Genomic DNA, 18,465 nt, shown 5'->3' on the forward strand with positions numbered 1-18,465 from the left:
GCGAGCGACCTGAAACAATCACGGCGGAGAGATAAACGAGGGCGAAGGCGTTTGCATTTCCACGCCGCGTTGGTTTGTGCGCTTTGCTGAGTGACTATGGTGGAGCTGGAGAAGGAGGTTCTGCCGCTGCCGCCGCGGTACCGGTTCCGAGACCTGTTGCTCGGGGACTGGCAGACCGACGACAGGTAGAGCAACTTCAGCTCCTCTGCTTATGTTTACATGCGTGCTTTAACAACGACATACGCTTAAACTGCATATGCACAGGGAATCACATTAGTATCAGCAATAGCATTAGTAGTAGCCATAGTAATAGAATAATAGTACTACGTAGTATGAGCATACATTAAGTATTACAATTAGCATTAATAATAGCCATAGTATATTAGTATAGGAGCATTAGAAACCTATTGGTAATGGTTATATCAATTCAAGACAATTTGAATGCTGTTTGTACTGGTAGTAGTTTTAGTAATATACAGTATCACTATTATAATGAGCATTACTAGCTATTAATAGGGTTAGTAACAGTGTGAGCATGAATATGTATTGTACATCCTGACTGTATCTTAAAACTTATTAAATGCTGTCTAGCTAGGCAGCACACTAGGCTTTTAAACAGCCCCTATTATCCTGCCTTGCATAGTTGTTTTATGCAGTCTGGTCACACTTTGATCTCTTTGACTTTAACAGCCTTTTTGCCAGCAGCACAAGCTTACTATTATTAGTATTGGTGTGAGAATACACTAAGTAAACCAAATTAAATTAGCAAAAGGAATAGTATTAGTGTGTATGTAACAGCAGTATAGTATAGCATACATTAGTAATCTGATGATAGTGGTTATATCAATAGTACACTTCGATGTTAATAAGATCATTGGAATGCTGTTAGTTTTTGTATTCGTTTTAGTAATATCATTAGTATTATGATGAGCATCAGTAGCTACTAGTGTTATTAGGATTATTAGTAGACTGTTACCATAGTACTAGTATTAGGATCAATGTGAGCATTAGTATAATTTTGGCTTTGTCTTAACACTTATTAAGCATCTTGTGATGCCCACGAATAGTGTATAGCTAGGCAGCGTACTAGTTTTTGAGACATAGACTGTGTTAATCCTGTCTTGAGTAGCTGTTTTATGCTTGAGTAAGAGTGGGTATTAGTATTCTGTTAGTATTAGAACATATAGTAAGTATTCCAATTGGTACAAAATAGTATTAGTATGCATGTTAGTATGGACATTGGTAGGCTATGCCTTAATAACCTATTGGTATTGGTAAATATCAATAATATTATAATCACGGGAGTGTTATTACTGTTATTTGTTTTATTAATATCATTAGTTAGGATGAACATTAATAGCCTATTAGTATGAACATTTGTTAATACTCTACTTGAAGCCTTCATATACGATATATATTTTAACGCATTATGCACCTTATAATGCATTGTATGATCTCATTAATAATTGTAACTACATTTATAATACAATACACATACTTATTCATCTATTCACTGTTACACAGAAAATGTGATGCATTAAACACATAACAATCAAACAACTATAGCAAATGTAGAAATATAATGCATTTCAACTTATTTATGAAAACAGATAATGCATTGCATATTATAATGCATTATACATAAAAGGCCACAAGTGTTCACAGACATTTATATGACCATTTATTAGTGTTGGTATCTGTGTCTGATTAGTAAACTGTTACCATAGTACTATAGTATTATTGTTAGTATGAGAGTGAGCATTAGTATTGTATTAGTATTAATATTAGTATTATTTTTTTTAGTATTGTGCATTTTGGCTGTGTTTTAAAACTCTTTGTGATGCCCACAAATGCTGCCTATTTAGGCAGCATGCCAAGTTTTAAAACAGTCTCTGTTTTGCATAGTTGTTTCATGCAGTCTGGTCACATTTTGATCTCTTTGACTCCAAAAGCCATTTTACAGACAACAAAAGATGAAGTGACAAGTGTTTGTGCATACTTGTGTTCTATCTAATATCTCATGTGTTGATGTTTTTACACGTCAGATGGTACTACTGCCTGCCTGTTTTCATGCTATGTGCATTTCCTGCAGAAATCTACTGACCTGGATATTTGTAACTGATCGTTTCCAAGAGTATTCAGTGCTTTCTTTAATGATGTTGACTGCAAAACCAAAGTATATTGTGAATGCCGCAGCACCTAAATGTACACTAGAGCTAAATATGCCATTTAGCCAGAGAGTGGACTATAACACCTGCATTTTATGTTTGACACTCCGTTGCTAGGTGAGCACTGAGGACCAAAACACTTTAGTCCTTTAGAAAGATAAGAATGAGTTTTCTCCATCACTTCTGGTCTTCCTGAGTGGGCGTTTAAAATGCACTAATTGGTGAGCGCTCATTCGTAAGGGGGTTAAAAGTAGGGTACATGTCTTCGTAAATGGTGCGACTAATTCAGGTGATAATTCCTCGTATGAAACAGTTTCAAAGGGATCTCATTACCAAAATCATATCTAATACCGCTCACCTACTGGGTATTGATGATGTTATTTGCCTATCAGAGAGCATGCGGGGGTGGCAAACGCCGTCGATTTTCACTGTCCCTGTGGATGCGTTTTGTAGTACAGTTGATAAAGATAGGGAAGCTTGTTTCCTGTACAGACAGCCCACTGAACACTGCCACTGAATAAAGCTTACAATCCAGTTCTCTCTCTCTGTGTGTGTGTGTGTGTGTGTCAGAGGCAGTAATTCCTCGTCCCTGGAGATCCCATGCCATTGTGTTCCCCACTGCGTGCTGTCACTATCACCTCCTTACATGAATAACAAATACTGTCTGGATAGCTAGATAGATAGACAATGCACAGTGGCCTTCTGCAGTTCTTAGGGATTCCCTGTGATCCATAAGATGGTGTCCTGTGGTGGGTGGAAAGGGTATTTTGTGCAGTTATCCTTCTTGTAAGAAGCAAATAATGGCCATGCAAACAAATGGTTTGTACAACTGAGCTTCATTTTAGATTCTCCGAATTGCTTCACTCTTTCAAGATCAAATGTTAACTGAGTTGTTTGAAAATGAGATTTCCAGGACTGACCTGCCGTTTAAGCTCATCAGATTTATACTTTCTAAATGACAAAAACCTAGAAGGATGAGCAGAAAATGTTGCGGAAAAGCTTATTTAAAGTGATAATTCACCCCAAAATTTAAAATCTGTAATATTTACCCATTCTGATGGTTATTGTATGACCTTATTTCTTCGGTATGACATTAGAGAAGATATTTTGAAGTGCATTGAGGTTCCAAACAACTCCATTGACTTTGTTCATGAGGGTGAGTAAATGATGATAGAGCATTTTAATTAAGATATTTTGTAGAATCTTGGTAACCAAATAGTTTCTGGTCCCCATTGACTTCCATAGTATTTTTCCCCATACTATGGAATTCAATGGCTACCAGCAGCTGTTTGGTTACCAACATTCTTCAAAATATTTTCTTTATGTTCAGCAGAAGAAATGAACTCTGAAATGAATAACGATGACATTTGGACAACATTCAGACAACATTTGAAGAAATACTTGAGTATTTAAGTAAGGCCAATAAAAGTTATTTGTTAAAAACGTGTTTAGTGTATTCTTTTCAGACTCTACCTACTAAAAAATCTTTGTCCAAGTTACTTTTTTTTACATTTGTTAGAAGAACTTTTGCAGGTTGGATTTCTTATAGCATATAATTACCTCAAATGCCAGTGACAACGCAATATCCCATTGGCTGTCTGACAGGAAATGGAGCATTGCCACTAATGTCAGGCTGTATTTACTCTTCTAAAAGTGGCAGAAGTTACAGAGACTTTAGAGAAAAGCAAGTAGCTATTTGAGGAAAATACCTGACAAACATTGTATCAGAAGGACTTGATTAGGTTTGAGCAGAAGGCATTAAGTTCTTGGGAATGAAGTGTGGGATTTCTCAATTTAATGAATTTTTCATTAATTGCAGAGCGGCAATTAATAGTGACAGACAGGTTAATTCAGCGGCCAACTCCGCCAAAGCTTGTCCTACATGTCTCACACCTCTCACTTCTAATCTCCCATGCAAGTCTCTAGACAAGTCTACAAGTCTGTAAACACACTTATGCCTACGCATATATATGCAACAACACTCTGCCAGCCACTTCTGTCCTATTGATTCTCGCTAAACACACTTGTGTTTTGAACTGTTTCCCCTGCTGTGTTCTCATTCCCTGAACTCTCTGTGTGTTTGTTCAGATTACTTGAGTTCCTCTTCACATATAATGCATATAGCCAACCCCCTTTACCTTACCAAAAATGTACCCACCGCCCCCAACAACGGAGGCTCAAGAGCTGAGGTTGTACCCAGGGCCGGCCCGTGGCATAGGCGACAGGCAGTTGCCTAGGGCGCAAAATGACTGGGGGGCGCCGCATGAAAGGTTTTTTTTGGTCTCTTGCATAGGCGTAATTTACGGGTGGGACGGGTGGGACGGGTGGGACATGTCCCCACCACTTTTTACCAGGCTCGATATTGTCCCCACCACTTTTAAAAAGTAACTGAAAAATAGATGCGTAAGGTATATATTAAAGGAAAAGCACCATCTACAAATCGTCACTCTTCATAATCTAATTCATTCACTTAACACATTTTTCCGCCGGTCAGAAGCTTTTCAACGTCCTCAAAGATGAATATTAAGTCTCGTTGTGAAACTATCGCGAGATACGCGATATGCGTCATGGGATATGTAGTCCTTCAACCACGCAGCGAGGTGAGTTCACTTGAGGCATTGTTAAAAAGTCACAAGTCACGGTTATTATTACAAGTCATGATTAAGTGTTATATGAAAAATTAAGTTATATAAGAAGTAAATAATTAATTTTGGGATCTAGCAGCTAAATGTTTACATTTGCAATCATAAGCAATATATTGGCATTTGAAGGCTGAATAATAGTTAAAGCACTTTTTTTTAGGCAACAGGACAATTCTATGTTATGACTGGGATTTTCACAATTAAAACAAAAAGTATACAAGTCTTTAGTTCATAGTCCTTTAATTCAGTTTTGTATTAAATCACAGCGCGCTCCAGTGGCCGCCAGAAAACATGATTAGCGACAGTATGTCTATATTCACGTAAGTTAAATATAATATGTTTTCGTTTTAAGCAAAGTAACTTACTGTGCGTGGCTGCTTCACTAAAAAGCTTCTTATATCACTTCCACACTTTCTTTTGGACATTTTGTTGATGTTTTAACATTTATGCTATAGGTAGCAACATTTACCGTTAACTAGCCTTTACATGTGGGGTGGGGGAGGAAAAAATAGAGCTTTTATAAAAACGTCATAAAAAAGATTCGTTAAAACAATTTCATTTATTTAATTATTTAATTAATAAAGGTAGTTTAACCATTTTAAACACAAATTAACTCTCACTAATGCTTTACACAAGGTTTTGCTAGTTCAGGATTGGTTAAATTATTTGATTGGATGAGGAAACATTTTGTGGGCTTGTCTTGACTCTTGACGTAATGTTGATCCATGTTCAGCGCGTGCATCGATCACACCTGCTTTTAGCAAGTTGTCCGGCTGGTATTAAGAGAAAATATGCAAGTAATTCAAAGTAGAATGAATCGTAATACACACACACACAATTGTGCAATTAATGAATACGCTGCAGCTGAGCTGACCATGAAATGGCAAGTTCACCACATTTATCTTGCGTATTTTGATTGATATTAGCTACCCTGGATGTGTTGTGATAAGCAAAACGTAACATTCACATTGTGAATGTTACGTTTTGCTTATTCGGATGTTTATAGACATATTTATGAATGTGATGCATGTGTACATCAAAGTGAAAATTAAGTGCATTTCCAATTCTGAACTCAGTCCCCAAGTAAATTCAGTTATTAAATAAACAAATAGCAAAACGAGTTGTGCGGTGTCCCCACCACTTTTCAAAGCAAATTTACGCCACTGGTCTCTTGTGACCATTGCGCGCTCCTACATCCATATATTAAGCAAAATCAATCAATCATCGAACTGATTAAAATAATGTTAGAATAAAATAAAATTGACATCAATGAAAAATCATAAAATTTGACAACATGTCATGTTGGAATAATTTAAAAACTTTCTGTGTCATGACGTAATTATAATACATCATCATAAAGCATTAATTATGCATGGCGCATGCAGTTGAAATAGTTTTGCCATTTATGTGCTCTTAAAGGAGTAGTTCACTTCTAGAACAAAAATTTACAGATAATGTACTCACCCCCTTGTCATTCAAGATGTTCATGTCTTTCTTTCTTCAGTCGAAAAGAAATTATGTTTTTTGAGGAAAACATTTTGGGATTTCTCTCCATGTAATGGACTTCGGTGGTGCCCCCAAGTTTGAACTTCCAAAATGCAGTTTCAAAGGGCTCTAAACGATCCCAGCCGAGGAAGAAGGGTCTTATCTAGCATAACGATTGGTTATTTTCTAAAAAAAATTTAAATTGATATACTTTTTAACCTCAAACGCTCCTCTTGTCTAGCTCTGCGTGAACTGTTTTTTTCAGTTCATGACAGGGTATGTCAAAAAAGTCCAAAAACTTCAAAATAGTCCTACATCGCTGCAGAAGTACTGATGTAGGATTAGTAATTAGACTAACTAGCTAGCTATCTGGCTAACATCTACAAATAAATTACAAAATGTAGCCTTTATTTTGTTGCCTTTGTTGTCTGTTAGACTATTTTTGTCACGAACAGGCTAGGAGACACGGAGGAGTAAGGTCAATACAGGGTTTATTGGGAAAGGTGCAAGGGTGAATGCTGGGTGGAGGAGCGGGAACAGGATCCAGGAAGGGGAGTCGGCGGTGCGCACTGCCGCGGGGAGGAACAGGACCAGGAAGAGCCAGGAGCGGTGGAGAACAGGAGCGGTGGAGACTAGGAGCGGTGGAGACTTGGAACAGGGGGAATCTGGAGGTCTGCAGGAAGGTAACACAAGGTTAGTAGTCAGGCTAGGTTCGGGTAGTGAACGGTAGACCGGACGAGGAAGGAGTGCTTGTGGTGAGTGGATATAGTGCTGTTCATTAGCCGGTGACAGGTGCGGGGAATCAGTACTCAGGTGATTGGGATCTGGCTAATGAAGGTGCAGGTGACTGTGATTCTCTGACATTACCCCCCCCTCCAGGGGCGGCTCCTGACGCCCTACCACGGCGACGGGGGCGGCCTCGGCCTCTGGGTGCGGGACGACTAGGGTGATTGCGGTGAAACTCTTCGAGGAGCAAGGGGTCGAGGATGTCGTCCCTGGCCACCCAGGATCTTTCCTCTGGGCCATACCCCTCCCAGTCCACCAGGTACTCGAGCCGGGCGCCCCGTCGCCGCGAGTCCAGGATGTTGCGGACCCGGTAGACCTCAGCCCCATCGATCATCTCCGGAGGAGGGGGTGCGTCCGGTCCCGTGGTTCCTGGTGTAGAGGGGGAGAAGGGTTTGAGCAGTGAGACGTGGAAGGTGGGGTGGATGCGATACCTGGGGGGGAGCTGAAGCTCATAGGTGACGTCGTTCACCTGCCTCTGGATCTTAAACGGACCTATGAAGCGGGGACTCAGCTTTTTGCAAGGCAGGCGGAGACGGATGTCCTTGGTCGACAGCCAGACCCGATCTCCTGGCTGGTATTGGGGGGTCTCGGATCTCCGGACGTCCGCAAAGCGTTTATGTCTCCGCACTGCCCGCTGAAGATGGATATGTGCTGAGTCCCAAACCCTCTCACTCTCTCGGAACCAGTGGTCCACAGCTGGAACCTCCGCTGGTTCCTCCGTCCAGGGGAACAGAGGGGGTTGGTAACCGAGCATGCACTGGAACGGGGTGAGACCGGTGGTGGCCTGGCGAAGGGAGTTTTGTGCATACTCGGCCCATGGGAGAAAACGGCTCCAGCTGTGCTGATCGGGGGAGCAGTATGACCGGAGGTAGCGTCCGAGCTCCTGGATCTTACGCTCAGTCTGGCCGTTGGTCTGGGGGTGATAGCCCGAGGACAGGCTGACGGTGATTCCCAAGAGGCGGAAGAAGGATCTCCAGACCCGGGACACGAACTGAGGGCCACGGTCCGACACGATGTCTTCCGGTAAGCCGAAATTGCGGAACACATGGTGGAATAGGCATTCGGCGGTCTCCAATGCCGTGGGCAAGCCCCTGAGGGGGATGAGTTTGCAGGCCTTGGAGAAGCGGTCAACCACAACTAGGACACAGGTGTGGCCCTCAGACTCAGGGAGGTCGGTGACGAAGTCCACACCGAGATGGGACCAGGGCCTCTGGGGAATGGGCAGGGGAACCAGTTTGCCCGCGGGCAGATGGCGAGGAGACTGGGACATGGCACAGACTGAGCACCCTCGGACGTACCTGATGACATCCGCGGTCATACCGGGCCACCAGTACCGAGCTTGGAGGAGTGAGAGGGTTCGCTGGCTGCCTGGGTGTCCAGAGCCCGGTACTTCGTGAGCTGAGCCCAGAAGGGTGAGGCGTTGGGAGCGGGGCACATAAATTTTCCCTTCTGGGCCTCCCTGCGGGGCGGGTTCGGTGAGAGTGGCGTCACGGATGTTGTCGTCAAGTGTCCACTGGATGGGGCTGACTATGAGGGCTGGAGGGAGAATGGGTTCGGGGTCTGTGGGTGTTTCTGGGGCATGCAGGCGGGAGAGAGCATCGGCCTTGGTGTTGCGGATTCCGGGGCGGTAGGTGATAGTGAAGGAGAACCGAGTGAAGAAGAGGGCCCAGCGTGCTTGACGGGGGTTTAGGCGTTTGGCATCTCTTAGATACTGGAGGTTTTTATGGTCCGTGATGACAGTGAAGGGGCAGGCGGCTCCCTCCAGCCAGTGACGCCACTCCTCCAAGGCTAGTTTGATGGCCAGCAGCTCTCGATTGCCAATGTCGTAGTTTACCTCCGCAGGGGACAGCTTCCGCGAGAAGTAAGCGCAAGGATGGAGGCTGGGAGGCTCGTCGTGGTGCTGGGACAGCACGGCCCCGACTCCTGTGGTGGAGGCGTCGACCTCCACGACGAAGGGGAGCTGGGGATCCGGGTGGCGTAGGATAGGGGCCGTGCTGAAGGCTTCCTTGAGCTTTTGGAACGCTTCGTGGGCTTCGGGGCTCCAGGACAGAGACTTGGGCTTACCCCGGAGCATGGAGGTGAGGGGTGACGACAGTCGACTGAATTGGCAGATGAAACGTCTGTAAAAGTTGGCGAAGCCCAAAAAGCGCTGTAGCTCCTTGACCGTCTGTGGCAGGGGCCAGTCCAGGATCGCTTGGACCTTCCCCTGGTCCATCTGGATTCCTTCGGGACTGATGGTATAGCCGAGGAACTGTACCGTGGAGCGATGGAACTCGCACTTCTCCAGTTTAAGGTAGAGCCGGTGCTCTCTGAGCCGCTGGAGGACCTGCTCAACGTGGTGGCGATGTTCGGCCAGGTTCCGGGAGTAAATCAGGATATCGTCGATGTAGACGATCACGAATTGGTGGAGGAACTCCCGGAACACCTCGTTCATGAAGCCTTGAAAGACGGACGGTGAGTTGGAGAGGCCGTACGGCATAACCCGGTACTCGTAGTGCCCAGATGGAGTGTGGAACGCCGTCTTCCACTCATCGCCCGCCCTTATCCTCACGAGGTTGTACGCGCTTCGCAGGTCCAACTTGGAGAAGATGCGGGCCCCACGGAGTTCCTCGAGGGCGGCCGGGACCAGGGGAAGCGGGTATGGGAGTTTGACGGTCTGCTCGTTGAGTGTGCGGTAATCTATACAGGGCCTCAAGCCTCCGTCCTTTTTGCCCACGAAGAAGAAGCTCGAGGCGGCGGGGGATGTTGACTGCCGGATAAAGCCTTGTTGAAGAGCCTCCTTGATGTACTCCTCCATTGCCTTGCGCTCCGGGATGGACAGGGGGTAAATCTTACCCTTAGGAAGTTTTGCCCCAGGCAGCAGGTCAATGGCACAGTCCCATGGCCGGTGCGGTGGTAGGCGAGTGGCTGCCTGTTTGCTGAAGACATCCTGGAACGCCTGGTAGTCAGATGGGACGGTACACTTCACCTGGGGCTCAGGACTTTCTACTAGCGTGGAACAGACTGTCAGGGGGACGGGGTTCGTAGGGATCCTCTGTACTGACTGCAGGCAGGACTGGGAACAAAACTCGCTCCAGCGAGTGACTTCGCATGGATCCCATCTGACTACTGGAGAGTGGAGATTGAGCCATGGGCGTCCCAGGATGATATCCACCGTGGGCCCCTCCAGTACCAGAAAGGTGATGGACTCCTCGTGTAGACAGCCGACCCGGAGTGTTACGGGAGGAGAGCGATACCTCACTCTACCACGCCCCAGCGGTTTTCCCTGGATGGTCTCGACTCGGAGCTCCTGGGGTTGCCGCCTCCGGGGGAGATTGAGGTGGGTTAGTAGGGCTTGGGAAATGAAGTTCCCCGAGGAGCCCGAGTCGACCAGGGCGGAGACTGTAAGAGAGGAGTCTGGGGTGAGGAGTTGTACTGGCATCAGTGATAATGAAGAAATATCTGGCTCAAGTTGAAGGGTACTCACCGCGGGGCGTGGAGGTCGGACGGGGCATTCCCGGATGAAGTGTCCTTGTTTCGCGCAGTAGAGGCATAGGTTGGCCGCGAGGCGGCGCGCACGTTCCATGCGGGAGAGGCGGGCGGTGTCTACGAGCATGGGTTCTGGTACTGGGGAGCTTGCAGCGGGTGAAGCTGACGGGGGGGCGGACTCATCCTCGAGGCAGGCGGTGAGGCGTTGAGAGATGCGAGAAGCGCGTTGCATGAAGGTTTCTAGTCCTACACTGTCATCGTAGATGGCCATCTGGGCGCGCAGGCGGGGATTCAAGCCGAGGCGGTAGGCACTCAGTAAAGCTGCTTCGTTCCAGCCGCTGGTGGCCGCTAGAGTGCGAAACTCCAAGGTGTAGTCATCCACGGACGCCTCTCCTTGGCGTAAGCGAAGAAGACGATCCTGCACAGAGATGCGTCCCGCGGCGACTCCGAAGACCTCCTTGAAGTGGCTGGTGAACGCTTCGTAGGAGTTGATGATGGTGCTCTGCGCGTCCCAGATAGCCTGCGCCCATAGCAACGCCTTGCCGGACAGGAGGGAGGTAAGAAAAGCCACCTTCGATCTCTCGGTGGTGAACTTACGGGGTTGTGCCGCGATGTACAAGGACACTTGAAGCAGGAAGCCGCCACACCCCGCCGCATCACCCGCGTACTTGGATGGAATGGCCACGGGACTCTCAGAGGCAGGTGGTGGGACAGGTGGTGGAAGAAGGGATGCCCGGAGAGTATTGACCAACTCCTCCAGCGTGTCGACGGCCGAGGGTGGCCGGGACTCCATGACACGCGGTGCTGTGGTTGGTCCGGTCTTCTGTCACGAACAGGCTAGGAGACACGGAGGAGTAAGGTCAATACAGGGTTTATTGGGAAAGGTGCAAGGGTGAATGCTGGGTGGAGGAGCGGGAACAGGATCCAGGAAGGGGAGTCGGCGGTGCGCACTGCCGCGGGGAGGAACAGGACCAGGAAGAGCCAGGAGCGGTGGAGAACAGGAGCGGTGGAGACTAGGAGCGGTGGAGACTTGGAACAGGGGGAATCTGGAGGTCTGCAGGAAGGTAACACAAGGTTAGTAGTCAGGCTAGGTTCGGGTAGTGAACGGTAGACCGGACGAGGAAGGAGTGCTTGTGGTGAGTGGATATAGTGCTGTTCATTAGCCGGTGACAGGTGCGGGGAATCAGTACTCAGGTGATTGGGATCTGGCTAATGAAGGTGCAGGTGACTGTGATTCTCTGACAATTTTAGGCATTTCATATTGCTAATTTTTTTTTTCTTTGTTGTAATAAGTAGGCTACTTTTCACTGTAGGCATAGTTGTGGGTTGCATTTCTCTGTTTGGGAGTAGGCTATAGCTCATGTCTGGTATCTTAACAGGTTTTAACAGATTCACTCATAAAATAACTACAAGGCGCATTTATTTATTATTACAATTTATTTACTACTTATGTATGCTACTACTTATCAGTATTTATGTTATGTTATATTATAGTTATATAAAGTTTAGAAAAACTTTATTTTTTTAATGGGGCGCGGGGGGCGGAAATCTAAAATCTCGCCTAGGGCACCAACAGACGGCCCTGGTTGTACCAGAAACTGAATCAGCAATTTCTTCGAAAGCATGTCGGTTTGAAAAAGATTAAATCAACAGGACTGTGGCTTTAATGACTCCCTGCAGTAATTAACATAATACTTGACTAAAAACACATTTGTTTTCTTTATGCCAGCATGGGACTTTCTGTGATTTTCCAGAGCTCTCATTCTGAGCAACAAACGCAGGAACTGAGCCTTCCAGACAGCCTCATCTCCTCCACACTCCGCACACTCCTCCTCACACTCCACAAAACGAAGGTTTTAATGGTATTGATGGTTAAATTTTAACATCAATGGAACATTTCCATGCTCAAAAGGTTCTTTATAGTGATTATTTTGGGAAGTGTTCAATGAATGGTTCTGTGGGGAACCCAAAATGGTCCTTTTGTGGCGTTGCTGAGAAAACTCTTTTGGAATCATTACTTTTAAGAGTGCAGCTGTTATGGAAAACCAGCATAATTAGTATCTACAGATCTAATTTACTGTATTATTGCTTTTTAATCTTTTTTAGGTCTATCAAGCAAAACACCATTCAAAATCCATTTAGCTTCAAAAATATATAAGAAAATATGAAAAGAGGGACTAGTCATTGGTTGAGGAGCATTCAGTCACAGCGTTATTACACCCACAGAAAATTAAAATGGCCTTAGATGGCTTCTGAACATGTAAAATTATATAAAGAATATGATCAACTCTTAGTAAACTCTTTAAAATTAATTTTACATCAGCAAGGGGTCATTTTATGAAGTAGATCTTTATTCAATATGTAGACAGTATTTGAAGTCATGATGACACAGGTTTCTGACAGGAAGACTAGTCTTAAAGTTAGGTCATGGTTGCATTTATTTGATCAATAATGCAGTACAAACAGTTAAATTGTGAAATATTATTATTTTAAAATAGCTGTTTTCTATTTTAAGAAAGTTTAAATAATTTATTCTTGCGATGACAAAGCTGAATTTTCAGCTTCATTACTCCAGTCTTCAGTGTCACACGATCCTTCAGAAAACATTCTAATTTATGCTGATTCGCTGCTCAAGAAACATTTAAATTTATTTGATAGCGAAAAGCATTGATAAAAATTGTTTCATCTTTAAATAATTTCATCAATATTTACGTTAGCTGTGTATCTTATGCTCATTAGTGTTGTTGTTAGCTTAGCAACATGCTAACACCAACTCTAACAAAATCAAGAGAGGCTTCACATAAGGCTTGACATTTTCTGGATTCATACAAAATTGCCACTTTGTGTGTTTTCCTGCGAGATCAGGTTGAACTTTTGTTTTGGTGCGAACAGTTACAGCTCTATTTAGTCAATTTGGTCATGTTATTGGAAGATTTGCTTGTTACAGAAAAAGCTACTGTACATTATTCAAACTGAAAGTAGAATTACACTGCTAAAAATATAGCAGCAGTTATTCACTCTAGGCAGTAAGAAAATGATCCAATAGTGAGCTGTCCTTGTATTCACCTTGCCTTGATCAGACAGTATTGAGTACATAATGAGAGGCCCAGATTAAACTGCCTCACCAGTCTAGTAAAAGAGCATTTCTATTTCTGACAGTAACCCATGACTCAGAAATATTACATGACTAGCTGTAGAATTTCAGATCTGGTGTGGGTTGATGCTTCACTTCTCACAGTGAAAGGAGCAGTCTGGCCTTTTGCTTTGAACTGGACTTAAAATAAAGCTTCAAGCATTAAGATTGAGAGAGAACATGAATGACACTCTTTATCTTTGATTTACTCTTAAGTCATGCCCTTGCAGAAACACCATCCAATCACATATAAAATGATAAAATCAACATCTCTGGCCAGGATGTTAGAGGATTGTGTTGCATTACACATAAACACACACTCCAGCCATCATGCTCAGTCACACAGCTTTTTGCAGAACGTGCTTCACTAGCGGCGCTCGTCTAAACCGGTAGACTGGGACTGCAGCTGCCCACAGCTCAGCAATGATGGTACTCGGCTCTCCATTATCATACAAATAACATAGCCTTCAGTCTTACAGGCCAAATGTTTCATTGACTTCTCCGCTGTGTCTCCCACTTCACAGACTTCCCCCTCCTTGTCTAGCATCGACCTTGATAATCTAACTTATACAGCTCACAGGCAGGAAATCTCTGGATTAGTTCAACAAGTCACTCGTTGTGTGTACACAATCTGAAAACACTTTAAGTGAAACCGAAATTGACCTGTATCGTTTGGTAAAATGACCAAAAACATATACAGTATATGAATAACTTTATGTGTCACAGTAGTGATGCACTGAAAAAAGAATCATCAAGCAACACTCTGAAGTAAATGTGAAATTTTAAAGTAAAAAGACGTAAATAGTATTTTCTTCTGATCTAAAACAGTATTTACAACTATAAGGAAAAAATCAGTGTATATATTATACTTTTTGTAGGATTTAAACATAATAATAATAACAACAACAAATAGTCTTATATATTCCATATAAAAACATATAGACTTTCATATAGAATATAGAAGACTTTATTAACACTACTAGGGACCAGTTGTTCAAAAAGCTCCACTGTTAGTCGCTATAGCATGTTGTCTGATTAATTAAGATACTGCAAATAAAAAAATGAGGAGACATCTCAAGACTCAAAACAATAAAACTAACACTGTATAATGGTAGTTTCCATACTGATTAGAGGAGTCACTAATTTGAGGTGCGTTTTCCAAAAGCATTGTTAGCCGAGTTCCATTGTTACCAATGTAATTCAGCAAATTTAGTGTTTCCTGAAACCATAGTTCTAACCAACATCTGCAAACAGCATTTGGAGATCCCAAGAGTTCAGGACATCTGGAAGTAAAGGAAAACAACAGAGAACAAAAAAATACTAGTCCTCAGATGCCATGTTTGCTATTTGCAACAATAATCCAACACTAATATGATCTTAAGCAGAAGTTATTGCCCTACCACCTGTGTGATGTCATTAATGTCTCGGTTACATAGGTAACCCTCGTTCCCTGATGGAGGGAACAGAGACGTTATGTCGTGACGACATTAGGGGATTCACTTGGGTGCTCCAATCACCTCTGATATTAAGAGAAAACGCCAATGAATATTGGCTTGTGGATTTTGCATACCTGAGCCACTCCCTGTGTATACGGGTATAAATAGGCGACAGGTGCATCCACTCATCAGGTTTTCCGCTGAGGAGCCGAGAATGTGTCCCTGGCAACCAGCGATGGTTCAAGATTGTGGCATGGGGGCATAACGTTTCCGTTCCCTCCATCAGGGAATGAGGGTGTAAGAATTACAGAACCTCAGACACTTTGAACTCCTGAGATGGACAACACACACACAGTGCATTAACATACAGACATCTGTCTCCGCACCCCACTGAGAGCAAACGCGGGAAAATGCCTCTCTCGCATCTGCATAAGTTCCTTTCATCCCCTTCCTTCCCCTCACCCATCCTTCCCTTCACTCAGCTCACTCAGAATGGTCAATAGTGGAATGTAAAGTTCTACATTAATGCAAGTGATATTTACAGTCATGTTTGGTATCATTTGAATTGTCTCAGGGCGACTGGTACAATGGTCTCATTCTTATAAGAAGTAAACTAAAAGGTAATACAGATCCTAAGAATTTAGAGATGTATTGCACACTGTAGAGGGTGTGTCAGTTCTCAGTGGTTTTCATGCAAATTACCTTCTGTCCCAAAAGGTGCTAACTCGACTTGATTAAATTGCAAATTACAATTGTTAGTTCCTGTCTCCATTTTGGGGGATGTTTATCCTGGTCTGAGGTACTTAAGGAAAATGTGGCAAAAGGATCAGGGCGATTCTGTAGCCAGAAGCCCGTAGTGTGGTGTGTCTCAATACACACACTATGTATTTCTATAAAGTCAGGTATGAATCCTTTACCTGTAGATTTATCTTTGAGAATTCAATGTTTTGTATTGATATGATTTGATCTCTTTGAATTGCTGTGGAATTGACATAGCACATACAGTATTTACCTGACTGATAATAAATTGTTACGTTTGATATTATTCTGTTTTACTCTGTAATTATTGACTCTAGTAGATTACGTTGCATCCTTGTTAAAGACATGAGCAACCGAATGAACGAGTAAATATCAAGCCAAGAGTTAACTAGAATAATCAAATATCAGAAGAATACTAATTAGAAATAGAAAAGCAATCAATTTGTATTTCAAGCTAAATACGAGGTCATAATAAAATGGAGTCAGATTAAATGATAAAATGGAGTCAGATTAGAGTTTAACTTAAATTGAAGAGCTTTGCACACTGGAAAGACCGAACACGCAGGAAACCTTCATCCACCATTGGATACCTTCCTTGGACCAAATGTGTGGACCTTACAAGGGTTACGTACGTAACCGAGACGTTCCCTATCTGTCGGTCACTACGAGTTATGTCGTGATGACATTAGGGGTCTATGGAAGACAAAGAGCTGCTCAGAGCTTCTGAAGCTTCCGGGTGCGGTCCACATATATGCGCAGCGCTCTTACGGGACACAGCAACGCCAAGGCTAGGTCTGCCTCCTCCGAGGGCAGTGCTTGCAGGTTCACCACCTGATCGTGGAAGGGCGTGGTGGTGGGGCGTATTCAGGCCGTGGTCTCAGGACAACGTGAGAGTAGGCCGGCCCGAACACAAGTCACTCTTTGCTTACCGAAAATGCTTGGAGGTCCCCGAAGCCCTTGATGGAAGTGAGCGCGGTCAGGAGCGCTGTCTTAGCAGACAGGAACTTCAGCTCAACTGAATTCAGCGGCTCAAAGGGACCCCTCTGAAGTCCAGCCAGGACGATAGAGAGATCCCAGGAGGGCACCAAGGGTAACCTAGGAGGATTTAACCTCCTGGCACCCCTCAGGAACCTCATGATGAGATTGTGCTTTCCCAGGGACCGCCCGTCCACTGCATCGTGATGGGCCGCAATAACAGCCACATACACTTTCAAGGTGGAGGGCGACAGCCTGCACTCCAACCTCTCTTGCAGGAAAGAAAGCACTACTCCAATCGTGCATCTTCGGGGGTCTTCTCGGCGAGAAGAACACCAGTTTGCGAACAGAGTCTACTTCAGTGCATAGGCTTGCCTAGTTGAAGGAGCTCTAGCCTGAGTGATGGTGTCCACCACAGCCTGTGGTAGGCCACTCAAGTAAGGCCATTTGTTGCCGAGACCCTGAGAAAGGAGGTCCTTCCTCAGAGGAATGCGCCAAGGAGGGGCCGTCACGAGGAGCATGAGTTCCGGAAACCAGGTCCAGGTGGGCCAATATGGCGCAACCAACAAGACCTGCTCCTCGTCCTCCCTGACCTTGCACAGAGTTTGTGCGAGCAGGCTCACTGGGGGAAAAGCATACTTGCGCAGAGCCCGAGGCCAGTGCGTCCGTGCCGAGGGGGGCCTCGGTCAGGGAGTAATACAGCTGGCAGTGGGAGGACTCGCGGGAAGCAAACAGGTCTACCTGAGCTTCCCAGAATCGAGTCAAAATCAGCCGGATCGTCTCGGCATGGAGTCGCCATTCTCCGGGGAATGTGAGCTGTAGTGAGAGCGCGTTGGCTGCACGATTAAGCTCCCCCTGAATGTGGACGGCGTGCAGCGATTTGAGCTGTGTCTGACTCCAGAGGAGGAGATGGCGGGCGAGCTATGACATGCGGTGTAATCGTAGACCTCCCTGACGGTTGATGTACGAAACAGCCGCAGTGTTGTTCGTACGGACCAACACATGCTTGCCTAACAGCAGTGGCCGGAGCTGCCTCAAGGCCAGATGCACTGCCAGCAGCTCTAGGCAGTTTATGTCCAAAGCAGTCAAGGCCCTGTCCAGAGCCCGATGCTGCCTGCCCGTTGCGCCATGCCCATCTCGGGACTCATGAGTGTAACCAGTGCTGAAGTGGTCTCATATGAAGCAACCCGAGCAGTGTGACTGCGGCTGCGGATGCCATATGCCCCAGGAGCCTCTGAAACTGTTTCAGCGGAACCACTGTCCTGCCTATGAAGGAACTCAGGCAGTTCAGCACTGATTGGGCGCGCTCGTCCATGAGATGTGCCGTCATACTCACGGAGTCTAACTCCACACCGAGAAAAGAGATTGTCTGCACAGGGGAGAGCTTGCTCTTTTCCCAGTTGACCCGAAGCCCCAACTGGCTGAGGTGCCGGAGCACCAGGGCCCTGTGACCACACAACTGTTCTCGCGACCGGGCCAGGATGAGCCAGTCATTGAGATAGTTGAGGATCCTCATTCCCACTTCCCGTAATGGGACAAGGACGCCCTCCGCAACCTTCATGAAGACACGGGGGGACAGGGAGAGCCCGAAGAGGAGGACCCTGTACTGCTAT

At 45.1% G+C, this 18,465-nt stretch overlaps 1 protein-coding gene across 1 annotated transcript in view; it reads left to right on the top strand.

Moving 5' to 3' along the window:
- Positions 1-96: 96 nt before the first annotated feature.
- Positions 97-18,465, top strand: part of LOC306849527 (potassium channel subfamily T member 2-like) — a gene marked incomplete at both ends in the record, with an annotated part of 92,094 nt that continues 73,725 nt past the window's right edge. Inside the window, one exon of the mRNA XM_079384628.1 lies at positions 97-185. Within this exon, the coding sequence (XP_079240754.1) occupies positions 97-185 (89 nt within the window). The remainder of the gene's footprint in view (positions 186-18,465) is intronic.

This window comes from Barbus barbus, assembly GCF_936440315.1.
Source record: "Barbus barbus genome assembly, chromosome: 3".
NCBI classification, from domain to species: Eukaryota; Metazoa; Chordata; class Actinopteri; order Cypriniformes; family Cyprinidae; genus Barbus; species Barbus barbus.